The 18,529-nt window shown below is 39.2% G+C and overlaps 1 gene segment (V, D, J or C); it reads right to left on the reverse strand.

Moving 5' to 3' along the window:
* Positions 1–5,113: 5,113 nt before the first annotated feature.
* On the reverse strand, positions 5,114–5,844 carry LOC110597251 (T cell receptor alpha variable 19-like). The segment is given in 2 exon segments: positions 5,114–5,596; positions 5,796–5,844. Coding segments are annotated over 2 exon segments (486 nt in total).
* Positions 5,845–18,529: the final 12,685 nt, after the last annotated feature.

Genomic DNA, 18,529 nt, shown 5'->3' on the forward strand with positions numbered 1-18,529 from the left:
CATTCCCAAGACAGCTAGTGCTGAAACTGGGAACAGGAGGAGAACTTCTTCTGTCAATAATCACCTCATCTCAGGAAAGAAATGATTAAAACAATCAGTGATTTTTCAATTATATTGAAGAAAGTATTAATTTACTCTTAAAATAAGATTTGGGTGAACCTTCATGACCTATAGAGATTAAGTGTCTTGAAACTCATCTATTAGTACTATATTTCTCAGGGGAAAAGATACCATTACTTGTTAGATTTTATCTTGACATGAGACATTGCTGGGTTGTTTATTTTGGTATTACAAGGTTAAAAACAAATCAGTATTAATACTGGCATGAATATAAACTATGTCACAGAATGTCTGCTTAGTCTTTCAGCACAGATGAGAAAAATTCCCCTTAAATTACCAAGGCAGACAGAGTAAAACAGCCCTGCCTGCTCTCTGAGAACAGCACCTATATGTGAAACATAAGCTGCTTCTCTGCCAGGGCCTGGGGCTGTTGGGAGTGTGTGCTGTTGGAAGGGCAGCTATGGATGGGGAAACTTACCAAGAAGCATTTTCCCTGGTGGGGTGATCTTTCCAGGCTGTGCCAGGATCTCCAGCCTTATTTGCTTTCTGCTTTGAAAATCATGTCAAGGAGCAGCATAGTGTTATGAAAAGAGTTCATGATTGAAATTATGATGCTGGTCCAAGAACCATCTCTACCCTTTATACTAATAATAGCTAGCACAAACTGAGTTTCCACTGTGTCAAGTTGACATGCTCCCTGGTTGTGGTGGTACACACCTATAATCCTAACTACTTAGGAAGCTGAGGGAGGAAGACCTCAATTGCAAGGCAAGGCTTGGCAATTTGACAATACTCTCTCAAAATAAAAATTTTTAAATAGTTGAGTGGTAGATGTTTACCTAAACTAAGTGAGGCCCTAGGTTCAATCCCCAGTAATGGAAAAAAAAAACAACTAACAACTTTGTGTATTCATGCTTGTGTGTACACATACACACACACACACACATATATATATATATACTGTGTGTGTATATATGAAAATTTACATTGATGTACATATATGGTGTATACATAACTGATATAAATAGATATACATAATTTATATAGACTCATGGTTTTGTTTGATTCCCAACTCCACATATATCACCATTTTACAAATAAGGAAATTGAGGCACCAACAAGTTAGAGAATATGTCAAAGGACATTCTCCACATGATAAGTTATATATCACCATTTTACAAATAAGGAAATTGAGGCACCAACAAGTTAGAGAATAAGTCAAAGGACATTCTGCAATCAAGATGATAGAGTTTGAATCTAGCCAATTTCTACTTTTTGTTATATTAAGGATAATTTCAAATATATTTGAACTTTTAGTGTATGGAGAAATTAAGCCCCATGTACCCTTCACTCAGTTTCATAATTATTAATTTATGACCAAACTTCTTTCACTTATTACTCAACAACTTTTCCCTTAACCATTTTAAAAGTCCTAGATATAGAATTGTTGTCTTTGATAATTGTACAGCAAATCTCTAAATTTTGACTTTTATAAACAATCACAAGGCGATTATCACACCTAAAACTTAATAGTAATTCCTTAATATAATTGAATGACCAATATACATTCAATTTTTTAATTATTTTACAGTTTGTTTGATTCAGCATCTGCCTAAGGGCCCATTTCTTGATTCATTTTCAGAAACTTTATTCTCTAGGTTTCCTCATTCCATTTCTGAAGCTTATTGTTGAAAAATTCAGAGTTTTTTGTCCTGCAGAATTTTTGACACTATGAATTTTGCTTATGATATACTTATGATAAGTTTAATATATCCCTATGTCCTTTGTACTTACTGTTAATCAGTAATTCTTCTAGATGGCAATATATTTTCAGACATAGTAAACAAGAAACAAAGAAATTTTTTTCTTCTGAAAAACCATTGGGTTGAGTAGTATTTCACATTCAACTAATTTAGTTTCTCTGCTGGGAAATGCTGAGGTAGGCTGAAGGTCATAGTATAATAATGATGTGAGACATTACAGGTAACAAAGGACATATTTGGCATTGTGTTATTTACTCCCAAAGACATCTCTCTCTCTGATGTGCAATTTTCCTCATTCTCAAAAAAAAAAAAAAAAGAAAGAAAACTTCAGTTAAGAAATCAGGTGGGAGAGCTTTCAAAGATGCCATTTGGCATGAGGGGAGCCTTGAGCTGTTGAACCTGTTTCTATCTCTGGAATAAGATGACAATAAGGGCCAACACCAAAAGGATAAAGGTGGAGAGCAGGCTGCACTAGGACCAGGTGAAAAGCAAATGAAACCAGCATAAAAGTAGAGAGGGGTCAGAGGTGGAGTTCAGAGCTTATTTGTATCCATTTAATGTGTGTCTAATATTTACTTTCTTCTTTTCTTTACAAAGTAAAACATATAAGAGTGGATCTCATCCAAAAGTCATAAGAACAACGTGGTTCAGAACCCTGGACAGCTTATTGAGAATGCAGGGGCACTCCTGGCATTTTTGTTACTGACTGTTGTTACTTTCCTTTGATTTTCATATTAATTTTTATTCCAGGAATTCTGCCACAACCCTACAGTGGAGATAGATGTGCAAGACCACAGCCTCTGAGATGTGGGCATGGGGGTGACTAATTTCAGGGAGCTCCTGGAGAGGAGGAAACAGGGCTGGAATCTGATGGTCATTACCAATCATTTTATTGTCCACCTGCAATAAGCTTGCAGCCTGACTCAGATAGGAATCAGGGACAAAATGAAAGACCTTTAATCTTGGATAACTTATTGGAATCTCCACTCTACTTCAGAGAAAGTGAAGTTTACCAAGTCACCTTCTTTTATCCTTTAACACCATGGTCCAGTGCCAGTTAATAGAGCATCAGGTTTCCCCCATTTTTCAAACATTTAGATGTTCACACTTATGTCCAGTCTTGTGTAAACAACTGTGAGCATTTGCCTTTGCAACCCAGCTCTAGATGGGGCTCTGATGCTGAAGGAGCCCCAACCACCTACAAAGTTCTTAGCTCCTCTAGGAACAGGGAATTATCTTCACTTTACAAGGACATTTGGCACTACTGATTTAAAATGCCCATCTCTCCATCTACCTTAGGACTTCTCAAGAGGCTGTGTCATCAGGAGCTCCAGCTAGCTGGCAAATGTCAGTGACCTCATGTTTGTCAAGTGGACATTTTCTACACTTCTGATTCTCTACATGGAGGAAAGAAAGGTGAGTCTGATAAGTTGTGAAAGAGACCACAACATCACATTTTAATAGAAGCTGCTTTCTTCATGAGTGGACACCTGTTCTCTCCCTCCCTCCTTTCTTCTCTTTTACTTTGTTCCTCTCTCCTGATCCCTCAGTTTCATCCTTCCTTCTCCTTCTTATTTCCTCATTCCCTTCCTCTCCTCATTCTACTTCCTTCCATCTCTTTCTCCTCTCCTCCTTCCTCTCCCTCTCCATCATACCTACCTAGAACAGCAACACCTGTGTATTGATAGCAGGTGACTACCCAGGTCACTCTCCTCTCTCCCAGCTCCCCCTGGCTCCTTGTTGTTCCTGTTACACTATCCTGCAGTGGGTGGAACACCGTGGAAGTTTATGTGACACCCAGCTGTCTTCTTCAAAATATAGAAGTGTAGCTAATAAGTGTTAGGAACTCAAAAAGACAGTGAAATAAGTGCTTTGTGAGGCCAGCAGAATTTTGGAAAGAACTATTCAATACCACTGCCTATTTTAAACTTCTACACTCGCAGATAAGGAAACAGAAGTTCAAAGAAGTTAATTGTCTTAACATCACACAGGTTATTTATGCAATGATCTCTAAAACTTCAGTTCATTTTTCTTTCTGCCTGCTATTCTGTACCAGATACCCATAAAACACAGTGATTTTGACATCCATAAAGGTAGGAATCTTATCTAGTTACCTAATAATTTTCTAACACCTATAATAGAAACTCAGAATCTCTCAAATTAATTATACATTAATGAATAACCTACACTTTATTGTCCAGACTGGAAACAGTTTGATACATGAAATTATGGGAAAAAACCAGACACAGTTTAAAAAAAGATTAATTCATATTCGTCTGTATCATGGATTTCTTTATATATATAAATAATTTGTGACTAATAAGTGAACATTTTAAATTTAGAGAAATTTATATTATAAAACGAATGGTAAATTTACATATTTAAAAAATGAATATTCTTTAAAGTCTTTACATGGTCAAACAGAACATTTAACCTCTACCCCAGAGGGCGTAGCATTTATAGATCTCCCATTTATTTAGGTAAGCAAGAAATATTGTTTTTAATATGATATCTGAGTTCTAAATGATGACAATTAAATTCTGAGGTTTTTGAAACATGGGTGGAGAAAGAGAAATAAAATCCTTGCCCTTAAGCACTGGTTATACACCTGGGAACATTTTTATGTTTAGTCTAGAAGTTGACACTGGCAAAGACCCTCTGGTGTTGGCAGCTATGACAGCTGTTATTTTGGTCTTGATCTCTTCTCACCCTCAAACTGGTAGTAACTTGAAGAGAAAGGATGAAGACAAGAGAATTCATGGGTCAGGAGAAATTTTCAACTAATCATCTCCCTTTGTAGGCAGCAATAGATATAGATGCTTTTAAGAAATCATAATCATATCAAAAAGAGGGAAGCCAGACCATGGCAAATTAGGGAACATTTCAGATATACTCTGCTTGTACAAAAGGTTCCTAGTATGATTATGAGAAAAGCTCTAAATTAAATAATTTATTTGACCTGATTGATTAAAAAATAATTCTGATTATTTTTGAGAAAAAATACTGTGAAAATTTCTCAAAAAAAATGAAAATCATTTCTTTTACAAGTGGATTAGAGCATTTAACGTACTAATGAATGCATAAATGCATTTTTGATTCTAAAAATTTAACAACTCATCAATAAAATCATGATTGGGTATAAAGGTAATTTGAAAACTTTCTCAATTCAATGAAATTAATACAGATTAATAAGTTTTATTAAACTGTATTTTGAAAATAAATTTTGTATGTGTTATAAAAATATGTACTACATGTTCTATCTCAATCTATCACACAGAACAGCAGCTACACATCCTTCTCACAAGTGAACATCTGGACATTCTACATGAACTGCACTCAGGTTTTCTTGCCAAACCTCCACCTGTGCTGACACAGCCCCTGCTCCTCCCTGTCTGTGGTGGGGTCTCCTCCCAGAGGCCCTAGCTCTTCTTGAGGTTTTTGTGGGACTCTCACAGGCAGCCCTCTCACTGTGGCCTCTCTCAGGGCACAGAAATACACTGCTGCATCCATGAGCTGTGAGGCTGTGATGGTGAGCTGGATGGAACTGGATACCTTCTGGAAGTTGAGGGAATAGCGACCCTCTATTGCATTTTGTTCATTGTAAGAGCCCTGACGAATAAGCAGAGTCAGTTCACCACTTGATGGTTTTTTGTACCAGAATAAGTAATAAGAAGAATCACTGGTTTCATACACACAGTCCAAGGTCACAGCCTGGTTCTCCACCACAGAAATTTCATTCTGAGCTTGAATTACCTTCTGGGCCATGCTGGTTCCTGCAGGAGAGAGGAAGAAATAGACTAATCCTTTATCTGGAACTATGGGTGTCAAAAGGATAGAGTGACTAAGGACCCAGCACTCTGATCCCATTGCCTTTTATTCATCCCTCAGAACCTCATCAGAAAACAAAGATCTTCTCTGCAGGACCTTCAAGGCTGAGAAGAGCCTGTGCCCTGTGCTTGTGCACATTCTTACCAAGACAGATGGAGGCGATGGCTGCTCCCAGCAGGCTGGTGGCCAGCATAGTGGTAGCTCTTTCCTGAGAGAAATGTTCTATGTTTTGTCTCAAATCCAGATCTTAATTCTGTACCTTGTGCTCAAGGGGTTCAAGCAAAGTTACTGGGCTATGTGCTGCATCTGCTCTAACAGGAAATGGAGTTACCAGATATGGGGCAGGTTTGCCTGGGTCCTGTCACGTGCTTCCTGTATCGTGGGAGATGACAGCTCTGAGAAGCTGTTTTATAACTTATTGGGTTGGATCATTTTCAGTATGTTATTTGATGTAAAATGGAGAACTTAAAATTATTATGAACCTATAGTCATAGGCTAACATGGTCATATATCTTTTGGTCTTAAATATGCATTTTTATTCCTACAGATGGTGTTAAGGTAAAAAGTAAAAACAGAGTTTGGACTTTCTAACAAGAAGGTAAACTTTTAGTCAAAACCTTTGTTCCTACCTTGCCAATCATGGAATCTGGCAAAAATAACATGGGAAATACTTTATTTATTGTTAATGAATAATTTCATTATTATGTCTTCTGAGTCACAAACTGACTCTGACCCCTTTATACATAGCCTCCCTCTATCAATATCCTGCAGCAGAGAGATACATTTTTTTGTAACTCAAGAAACTGCATAGACTCATCGTTGTCAGCCAGAGTGTGTAGTTTATGTTAGGTTTCAATGTCAGAGTCATTCATAGTGACATGTGTCCACCATTACAGTATCAGACAGAATTGTTTTACTGCCCTAATGTACTACAATTACTAGTGATGACTACACAATTCTGTGAATATACTAAAAGGATACATTTATGGCATGGGAGTTACATCTCAATAAAACTGTTAATTAAAATTGATAAAAGTGAAAATATATGAAAGATAGTTAATTGACTCATCTATTGTGGTGGAAAGCTTGACTTGTGGCAGGGAAACCTGTGGAAATCAGCACAAACTGAGGCTATTATAATAATTAATTCTTTTTTTTTTCAGTGCTGGAAATTAAACACAGGGTCTTATGAATGCTAGTCAAGTGCTCTACCACTGAGTTACACCCACAGCCCATAATAATTCATTCTTATAAAGAAAGTTAATCTCTATGTGATGCCCAGACAGATTTATCAAGAAACAAATCAAGCTTTTATTCCATGCCTTCTTGCTATTCCAGCCACTGAAATGAGAGCAGCATCAGGCCTTGCAAAGCCTGCCTTATACCTGCCAAGCCCAGAGAATGCAAGGTGGAAAAAGAACATGCAGGACTCCAGATCTTCAAAAAGTTAGGGACCTTCCCCTAGTGATCTGACTCCCCAAGAGTTGCAGTAGGAGCCCAAGTTCATCTGTTTATGTTCAGTTGGTGTGGAGAAACATGAGAGTATTTTATCCATTTCGGATCCCAGTGAACATGGGCATCCTCCGCTGTTGTAAGCAGACACCTGAATTTTTTTGTTGGTTGCTGCAGGAGTATGGTGGCACAAATACAATGAAAAAAAAAAAAAACCAACAGGTCAGGTTTCACTGCCAGAGTCATGTTCAGAACCCTGAACATCTCAGAGCACAGAACCTCAAGGTCTTTCTTCAGCATTGAAGAGTTGCCAGGTTGAGTGAAAGGTCAGAGTGAGGTGTGTCAGCACAGTGTGAGCAAGATGCCTTGAAACAGCCTGTACTTACAGGGCTGCTCTGAACCTGCAGTGTCCCAGACAGGAGAATGGTCTCTCTTAGCTGTACTCTTAAAAAATGTTTTAAGCATTCACATTTCTAAACAACCCCATGGGAAAAAGAAATCAAGGGCAGAGCAAAAAAAGTTTCATTTACTAAAGATGGAGTTTCTCCTGTTAAAATCAGTAAGAAACAAAATGGATCAAGGACCTAAGAATTAAACCTGAGATACTGTACCTATTACAACTAAAAGAAGGCCCAAATCTGCATCATGCCCGACATCCTTAATAAGACTCCTGTAGCACAATAATTAAAATCAAGAATCAATAAATGGGATGGACTCATACTAAAAAAGGTTTTCTCAGCAAAATAAACAATCAGTGAGTTGAATAGAGAGCCTACATTTTGGGACCAAATTTTTGCCACATGCACATCAGATAAAGAATTAATCTCTAGGATATACAAAAAATCAAAAATCTTAACACCAAAAAAACAAATAACCCCCAATTAATAAATAGGCCAATAAACTAAATAGACACTTCTCAGCAGATGATATACACTCAATCAACAAATATATGCAAAAATGTTCAACATGTCTAGCAATAAGAGAAATGCAAGTCAAAACTACTCTAAGTCAGAATGGCAGCTATCAAGAATGTGAACAACAAGAAGTATTGGCGAGGATGTGGGGAGAAAAGTACACTCATACATTGCTGGTGGGAATGCAAATTGGTTCAGCCAATGTGTAAAGCAGCATGAAGGCTCCTTGGAAAACTGGAATGTAACCATTTGACCTAGCTATCCCACTCTTTGGTCTATTCCCAAAGGACTTAAAAAAACAAACACTACAAAGACACAACCACATCAATGTTTATAGCAGCACAACTCACAATAGCTAAACTGTGGAAACAACCTAGATGCTCTTCAGTTGATGAATGGACAAAGAAAATGTGGTATATATACACAATGGAACACATTCATCATTGAAAGAAAATAAAATCATGGCATTTGAAGGTTGATAGATGGAGTTGGAAAAGATTATTGCTAAGTGAAGTTAGCCAATCCCCCAAAAAACAAATGCTAATGTTTTCTCTGATAAAGGGATGCTGATTCTTAATGGGTTTGGGGAGTAGAATGGGAGGATTTGACAAACTTTAGATAGGGCAGAGGGGAGGAAGGTGAAGGGAGGGGGAAAGAGGGTAGGAAAGACAGGAATGAGATTGACATCATTACCCTAAATACATGTATGAAGACACAAATGGTGTGACCCTATTTTGTGTACAACCAGAGATATGAAAAATTGTGCTCTATATGTGTAATATAAATTGTAATGCATTCTGCTGTCATATATAACAAATTAAAACAAAAAAGTCAGTAAGACACACATTCCTGGTTCCAGTTGTAAGAAGAAATCACAGATTAGCTCATAAACTATTTTGCCTCAGCTTATTTATAAGCAGTTAAACTGACTTGTTTCAGCACAGACCAACTAACAAAAATGTCCTGTAGCAGAGCTAGTGAACCTTGTTAGGCATGTTCTTTATCTATGGAAGAAAGGAAACATCTGTGCTGAACACAGGCTCCACTGGGAAACATCCCAGTTCCCTTTGACATTGTCCCTCCCCCAAGTCTGCCCTGGAGAGTAATCCAAGAACTCCAGATGTCCTGGCTCTGAGGCAACAGAGCTGGAAGGTCCTGACAGAGATCTCTAGCCAGGAATAATGGACAGAGGAATCACCCCTCCCCGGGTGACCACACCCAGGACCTCCTCACCCTTTGAGTTTATGCTGCACCTGTGCGGCCCGTCAAGAGCCTCAGAGCACAGTGCCATGCCAGGCTCACCTGTGCAAGCAGGGTTTCTTTATGGGGAAGGAGCTGTTGCCCCTAGCTGGCATGCCTGGAAACACTGCTGGTCTCCTGATGAGCTTCTCAGGAAGACCCCAGGCCCTTAGTTTAGATACTTGGACATACCAGAAAAGGAAAGGGACAGCTGTGTCTGTAAGTGCAGTTCAGGATCATAACTCCCTCTGGGAGTGTGGGGAGCATAACAGGCCCTCTGCCTGGGTCATAGAGTCTCTATGGCACCCTTCTTAATATACCAAAGGCATTGTTACACTGGAAATGTAATAGGGATATTCTCCAATGCCAAGAGGGTCGAAGGTCATCTTAAAACCAAGGCATAGAACATCTTAGCCATTTTGAGTAAATGCTGCTCCCTGAATATAGACAAGATCACCAGTCCTGAGCAGGAAGCAGATAGCATGGCTGTCTGAGAGTCAGCAGAAGGTTTCATTCAGGAATTCACCAACGTTGAGACAGTTCTTCCTCTACTTGCTTGATTCCTTGTAGAATTTTCTTCAAAATCTGGCTCAGGTATTACTCAAGACAAACTGCCCTATAAGATTGTGCCACAGCTGAAGCAAAGAGAAATGTGCAGAAGGGGAATTTGTCAACTAGCCTCAAGAAGGGACAGTGCCCTCTGTGCTCTCCCTGTCCCTGTAGTCTGTTCTCCATCTTTGAATGTGGTATTTTCCCTAGAGTGGAATGCAAGTTGCAAAGAAGATAGCTGTGACAATGATAATGCAAATTCTTTGGCATTTAGCCTGTGTGTAGAACATAATAAAAATAATAACAAAATTGTTCTGAAAACTTTTATCCACTGAAGCAACCATGATGCCTTGGTTTATAAAATGTTATTATCCCATTTTACCCTTAATTTGGTGAAAATGACACAAAAAAATCATAATCAATAGGAATGTTTAATTATAAGTTAGTCACTTAGATGCTTAGACATATGCTGTTATTCAAAAATTGACTAATGGGCTGAGTGCAGTGGTGCACACTTGCAATCTCAGCAACTCTGGAGGCTGAGGCAGGAAAATCACAAGTAGGAGACCAGCCTCAGCAACTTAGTGAGACCTTGCCTCAAAATATAAAAAAAAATGGTCTGTAGATGAATCTCAGTGACAAAGAACCCATAGTTTCAATTCCCTTCCCAATATTAACAACAACAACAACAAAGAATAATGGGATTATATCAAATGAAAAAGTTCTGCACAGCAAAGGAAACAATCAATAGAGTGAAAAGACAATCTACAGAATGCAATAAATATATATGCCAAAATTTAATCTGACAGAGGGTTAATATCCAGAATATGTAAGGAACTCAAAAAACTTAACAACCAAAAGCAAGTCCTATAATTTAAAACTGCACAAATTATTTGAATAGATACTTCTTAGAAGAAGAAAAACAAAAAATTTCATTATCTAAGCCACTATATATACACAAATCACAACTATATTCAAGTTAGAATTATTACCAAAATAATTAATATAATAAGAACAGTAAATGTTGATAAGAATGTGGAGGAAATAGAATTCTTATACACTGGTAGCAGAAATGCAAATTAGTAGAACCTCTGAAGTATAAAGATTCCACAAAAAATGAAAATAGAATCACCATATGATCCAGCTACCCTACTTCTAGGAAATAAAAGTGAGATGAGCAAACCCAAGAGATACCTGCACACTTGTGTTCATGTGATGCACAATAGCTAAGATAAAGAATCAACTGAGGTGCCTGTCAGCACATGAGTAGATAATGAAAAATGTGTTATATATACACAATGGAATATTGCCTAGCCATTAAGAAGAACAAAGTCTTCATTTGTAGCAAAATGGATGAAACTAGAATATATTATTTTAAGTGAAATAAGTCAGACACAGTCTGTTCTCTCTCATTTATGGAATTAAAAAACATAGTTGACCTGAAAGTAGCATAGTGATTACTAAAGACTGGGATGGCTGAGGGGTGGGAAAAGTGGTAGGATTGGTCAGTGCATACTGTATGTATATATGGAATTATCACATCAAAGCCCATTAATATTTATAATTAATATGTGTTGATAAAATGAAATATTATAAAAACAAATTTAAAATGTTTATTTGTCATCCAACAGAAAATTCCAAATTTAAAAATAGAACTCTATTTTGATGTGGATGGCAATACAGGCACATTTTTTAAAAGAAGTCCTGGAACCCCATCTACCCCTCCATTTGTGGGAGTGGAGGGCTCATCTGGTGACTGGTGAGTGAAATGTCAATGAAGACTGCTGGGTGGGGCTTCGGGAAAGGACTTCCTCTGCTAGCAAGTACCCATCGCCTGTGATCTTCTCTCCGCCTAGAAGGGGTATGACATGAAAGGCTCTCTGGCAGGTTTTTTTTTTTTGGGGGGTGGGGGGAATGTAAACACAACAGGAACACCTGAAGGATGAGAAACATTAAGCTGGAAAGACCCCGGGTCCCTCACAACATGATGAAGCCCCCAACAAATGACAGCCCTGCTTTGTACAGAACTATTTTATATGAGAGAAAAGTAACCTCCTCCTTGTTAAAAACACTCCCGGGGTCTTCTGTAACAAGAAGCTCTTCCAATCTCTGAATAAGGCTGATATATTCATTAAAAAATACAAACCCATCACCTCGTCAGAGCCCACTGAGTGAGCCAGCACTGAGCCCAGTAGTCCACAACTTCTGTGGTGCTCTGGGCTCCTCTGGCACAGGTGATGCTGGCAGGTCAAGGTGGGGCTTTTGGGAACCACAGTGCTATCCTGTGTTTCCCCTGCCCCTGCATCTTTCTCACCAAGCATGCACTATAAATATATGCCCTGATTTTCTCCACAAACACATTTTCAGTAGTTTCAAAACTGTGTCAAGAAAACCATAGTCAGCATTTACTTATTTTAATAGGACTGAGAATAAATAGATGGAAAACCAATATACTTGATCCTAGAAGCCTTTCACACCACAGCATTTCAGGTCCTGGATATTGAGAATATATTCTCCTATTAGATGGGGAAACTAGGACTTTCTTACAGATTCCCTTTTACCTCATGTAGAAGTTGAGACTTGGAAATTACACAACCCTTAAATGGCACAACCCAATTCAGATGTTTCCCTCTCTTATCACACAACAGCTCCAATCCTCAGCTGTGAGATGGAAGGTTTTCTTGGACACACCCTATGATCCCTCCTAACCCCAATGCCTAAGAGTTCATCACTCCCTGGAACCAGAGGAAAGCGAGAGTCATCTCAGGCAACTCAAAGACCCCCCTGAGGATGAGCCTGAGGACATCAAGATAAAACAGGTCTAGAGCTGCAATAGAACAGGTGACTCTCTGTTACAATTTGAATGTGAGGAGTCCCTCCCAAAACTCACATGTGAAACAATGCAAGAAGGTTTAGGAGAAGAAATGATTAAGTTATGAGAGCCTTAACAATCAGTGAATTAATCCCCTGATAGGGATTAACTGAGTGGCAATTGAAGGTGGGTAGTGTGCAGCTGGAGGAGGTGTGGCATTGGGGGCATGTCTTTAGGTTTATATTTTGTTTCTCTCTAATGGAGTCTCTCTCTGCTTCCTAAATCATCTTGTGAGCCACTTCCCTCTGCCACACTCTTCTGCCATGATGTTCTGCCTTACCTCAAGCACCAAGAAATGCAGCTAGACTTCTGTGGACTGAGTCCTCTGAAACTGTGAGCCCCCAAATAAACTTTTACTCTTCTAAAATTGTTCTATTCAGATCTTTAAGTCACAGGAGGAAAAAAAAGAAAAGAAAAGAAAAAACCTGACTAAAACACCTTCCAATACTGAGCATTCTTTCCTTGTCCTCTGCTGGTGTACAGGGCTTACTTTTTTTCCTGATAAAATTAGAATATGAAGAGTCATTTGGAATCAGGGATTGAAATCCTTCAAGTCACATTAGGATATAGAAGGCACCTACACTGAGGATGAGCCTGAGGACATTGAGCCAAGATGGGCAGAACTGAGCCTGGCATTGCTGTTCCCTTTCCATATCTCATGACCTTACCCCTATTCCAAAATGCTTAAAAAAAATCACAAATTTGAACGGACTCTCTTCCCACCCCATGGGGAATGTGAAACCACCAAGTCCACCCATGGTCAGGGCTTCTGGGAAGCAGCCCTGGCAGGGTTTGCGTCAGTGCTGCAGGTGCCTGCTGATCACTGTGCATCTGTAGCACAGAAGTAAGTGGCAGCGTCTGCAGCCTGGGAAGCCGTGATGGACAGGAAGCTTCTTTGGGTGGAGGTGTCCAGGGTGGCTGTGAGTCTTCCACTGTGTTTTTCTCTCTCATTTGAACGTATTAAAATCACCAAAGCAGGACCTTTACCTGAATCCTGTCTGTACCACTGCAGAGTGGTAGTACTAGTTTTGTAACTGCAGTTCATGGTGGCATTTTCGCCCTCCTGGACACTCTGGACCCAAGGGCTCTCTTCTTCTTGTTGGCTGTTCACCCCTAGGCAGAAATGAGGCCAGAGACCAGAATTCACTACTGAACTTTCAAATCCTATTCCCCAAATCACAGGAAGACCTCATCTGTCTAGCATGTGGGTTCTAAATTCCAGTCTCCTGTTCCCATCTCCACCAGCCCCCCCTCCCCCCAACTCACTGGCCAATTGAATCCACAGTGTCACCAAACACACTCTCAGGAGTTTCTGCATCTTTCTTCCTTATTGGGATTACAGGAGGCACAGCTCTGGGACCTAAAAAGAGCCAAACCCCTCAGTCACATTTCTCATTGCTGAACATTTATCTAGTCTTTTGGTCCCCTCCCAGAGTCTGCATTATTTTTACCCAGCCAGTCAGCAGCAAACTCAATCCTTTGCTTTAAATACACATGCAAGCAAGTAAGGGCGGAAGTGCGCCTGCAAACACACATACACACACACACACACACACACACACACACACACACACACACACATTGAAAGTTAAGTCTAAGAAGAGGGAGGCACTGCCATCTGGTGGCGTCAATATCATCTTGCTGATGGAATGGTGTCTGGATGGTGAAGTGCGCAGAACTGACACAGAAGGAATGTGAAATATAGTTCATTCTTTTCCTATCTTGAATGCTGGTTCTAGCTTAGAGTAAAAGCAGATATAGTTGAATTCAGGTAATGTCGGAGACCAGCTTCAACAGGGGGTCTCAGGAGACGAACGGATGGTGAGGAGTCAGTGAAAGAGGGGGTGGAGAAACAACACAGACACCAAAGTGAAGGTGTTGATCCCAATCTTTACTTGTGAAGTTGATCATATATACTTTTCATTTTGGCAGGCTCACAGTACTTTGTGGTTACAAAACAGGAATCATTATTCAAACAAAACAAAATATTACGTAGCTACAATTAGAATAGAATAATGTATCTTGGCTTATGCATAAGCAAGCATTTGTACTTTCAGTTCGCGTTTTGCTTTGAGCTGTTTCTGCTTAGTTAACTTTTAATAATAGTTAGAAATGTCCCAAACTATTGGCCTATACCTTGACTATTCTTTATTGACTTACTGACTGGAACCGGTGCCATGGTTACGGCAAGTAGTTGACTTGTTATTACTTTTAATCAAACAGGAGTAAGAGCACAAACCATTGTGCACAGGAACAAGAACAAGTTGCCCAGTACTAAGCACTAATCTATCTTCTTAACATTAATTTTTCTTCTCTAGATTTTAATTTAATTTCTCAAAAACTTCCTTGACAGGAATACAGGGAGTTTTTCATTCGACATTAACAATTTACACTCCACAGCTGAATCATTGCATTTAGAGCAAACAGATCTATGCTTTAGAAGTAGTTGCATTAATTGGGAAAGTCATGTTTTTTCCTTCATACTTAATGGTCATATGAGAAATTGCGACTATACTTATTAAAGGAATACCAAAACAAATCAGCCCATTCCCAGAAACATACTGTGCTCCTCCAGAGGATGGACGACTTGCGCCATCCACCTCAGTAGGGCCTTGCCATTGCCTGAGTCAGGGGAGGGGCGCAGCAAGGTAAGAACTCAATGAAGGAAGAATGTTGGAACCCAGAAACTACTGGATACCTTTGAGAAGCACTGTTAAGTTTGCTACTATTACAATTTATACAAATGTATCTTCACGATGATCTTTTTTTAACCTAATGCTGGAATGAGACTATATATGTTAGAGATTTTATTTTGTGAGCATGGAAATGAACTCTGATTTGATTAAATTAAAAAGGAACAAATTAGTGAATACCAGGTTTGCCTGGGAATCCTCAATAGGTTCAGGGAACTGGACTCAAATCTACCAACTCAGCACAAAAAATCAGACTGGAGAAGCCCTCCTCTGAGCATCTATGAGCTCTTCTTCTGAGCCCTGCACTCTGCAGGTGGTGTCTGCAAGGTTGCTCAGGTAGGATGACATATGCAGCTGCAATTCCACTGTCTCTGCAGCCCTGCCATCCCTGTGTTATTGTAATTACTCCCACTGCCCCAAAGGAAAATCTTTCATTTATTCCATAAACTGGCTCCTGAGTCAGCGTAGGATATGATGCACCTGACTCCTGGGGCCCAGTCAAGTGCCCACATCCATTGCAAAGTAGGCTGCATATATAAAGTGCCACTTTGCTAGTTGTACTACAAAATACCACAGATCCAGTGACTTAGACTGCCGCAGTCTGGCTGGGCACAAAATAACCAAGCTGCTACACAGCCTTGTAGGTTCAAAATAGAAACTCCTTTTTTCTCTGGACACACCACATAGGCTCCCCAGGAACTCTCCCGAATGCCACGCGGCTCCTCCAGGAACCACACACCAACCGAAAATCCCGCCTCTGGCACTTTCCCAACCAATGGGAACTCTCCAGGAATCCCCGTGAGAACTCCAAAGTTGCAAGAACTCCAAAGTAGCAGGCTGAGGTGAACAACAGGGGTCTAATATACACAGCTTAACATAACCATTATCATCTCAATGGTTTGCTGGCATCACTCTCAACCACTCCATTCTGGCAAAAATGCCATGAGTCATTCCGACACGGCTATGGCACTCAGCATTAGACAACAAAATTTATTCTCTCACAATTCTGGAGGATTTAAGTCAAAAGTTCAGGTGTCAGCAGCTTTGGGTTCTCCTTGAGGCCTCTCTCCTTGACTTGCAGATAGACATCTTCCCAGTGTGTCCTCAACTGGTCCCCCTTCTGCCTGTGCTGTCTGTGCCCTAATCACCTCTTCTTACATGCACACAGGTCATTTTGGATGAGAGCCATCCAAATGACCCTGTTTTAACTGAATCACCTCAGCAAAGGAAACAATTTATAGAGAAAAAAAGTAACCTATGGGATGAAAGAAAATATTCACAATCATGTCTGATATGAGATTAATCCCCTATATATATATTTTTAAAAATCCTATAACTCAATAGAAAAAAATAAAAATACTGATTTAAAACTGAGAAAAGGACTTGACTACACATTTCCCCAAAGATAAATAAATGGCCAAAGATACATTTAAAATGTGTCCAACATCACTAATAATCAGTGAAATGATAATAAATATTGACAAATCACTAAGGGATTCTAGTTTCCCATTACGCATTCTTTTTGTTTTTGTTTTTCCTATGAACCTGGTGGGGATTAACTGAGTGGTGTTCTGGAGGAGGTGGGCATCAGGCACATGGCTTTGGGATATATATTTTGTATCTGGCAGGTGGAGTCTCTCTCCTGATCCTCATATGAGCTGCTTCCCTCAGCTACACTCTTCTGCCATAGTGGAATGAGGCCTCTCCTCAAGCCCAGAGGAATGAGGCCTGCTATGCCTGGACACAGACCTTGAAACTGTTGAGCCCTCAAATAAACTGTTCCTTACTTGAACTGGTTCTTTGTCAGGTCTTTAATCATGACCCTAAAAAAAGATGACTAAAACATTTGCATTTAACATAATTATACACATTCATGTGTCCAACAAGATCTGCACTGTTACATTAAAAATATAATACAATAATTTTCAAAGTGAGGGACTTCATATTTATATATTTCTTAACAAGTGCTGCTTTAAGCTGCTAAAATCAAGCACACTGAGGCATCAGTTATTATAGTGTCAAAAAAGACACTTCATCATAATAATTGTGTAGAAATTAGACCATTTACTTAAATACTATTTTTAAATATGCTTCAAGAATATTCCATTCTAACTGCTAGCCCACTATCCCTTATCCCTGGTATGAACAATGACAAAGTCTCCCAGATACTTTAGGGAAAGCATGTACAGCTCACTCTCTAGAGTTGCCTGGCTTGCCAGAGCAATGTTTTTTAGTTTTATAAAAGCTACAAAAGTCAAAATTACCAAAGCAAGCACATTAGCTTTCATTCTGTTTTGTTGAAAATGCAGAAAGGGGACTCAGTTTAAAAGGTATAATTTTTATTCTAAATACAATTTTTGAATTTTATCCACAGCTCTCAGTGGAGGCCAATCAGATGTGAATATGTTTATAGTAATTAATAGAAAATTAAGTTTTTCTATCTCCTGGGGCTTTCAGCCAGCTGCTTCCTAGCTGCACAGAGGGCAGCTCAGCAACAGGACCACTGATGGTGAACAGGGAAGGAACGATACCACTCAAACACTACCCCACTCACTTCCTCAACTATGAATTAGTGCTAAGTAACATTTCATCTTCTCTGGCTTAGAAACAGTTTCCTTCTAATCAGTCCTACCGATTTGCATGGTAGTTATGAGTTGCTAAAATGTTTAACCATAAGTTATTAACATAATCTTTTGTAGAAATATTTTAATTGAACATTTATCTTTATTTCATTACTCATTGTGTGAGCTTGGTATCCTTGACAAAGATCAGTTGAATGTACATTCATGGCCTTATATCTGGGTTCTCTGTTGTGTTCCATTAGTTTGTATGTATGTCTTAATGACAGAATCACACTGTTTTAGTTACTGAAGATTTGTAATATATTCAGAACCCAGGAGGTGTTATATCTTCAGGTTTGTTCCAATTTCTCAAAATGGTCTTAGGTCTCTTCAGGGTCCTTTGTGCTCAAATCATCAATCATCAGAGGAATGAGATATTGCAATTAGATTTTACCTCACATCTATGAGGATGGGTACTATCTGAAAATAAAAGACAATCAAGTATTGGTAAAGAAGTGGAGAAATTGGAGCCCTTGAACATGGGGTTGTGGTAATGCATAATGTTGTATCCATTAGGGTAAACAGTATGTACCTTCCT

This window comes from Ictidomys tridecemlineatus, chromosome 5 (assembly GCF_052094955.1).
Source record: "Ictidomys tridecemlineatus isolate mIctTri1 chromosome 5, mIctTri1.hap1, whole genome shotgun sequence".
Lineage (NCBI taxonomy): Eukaryota > Metazoa > Chordata > Mammalia > Rodentia > Sciuridae > Ictidomys > Ictidomys tridecemlineatus.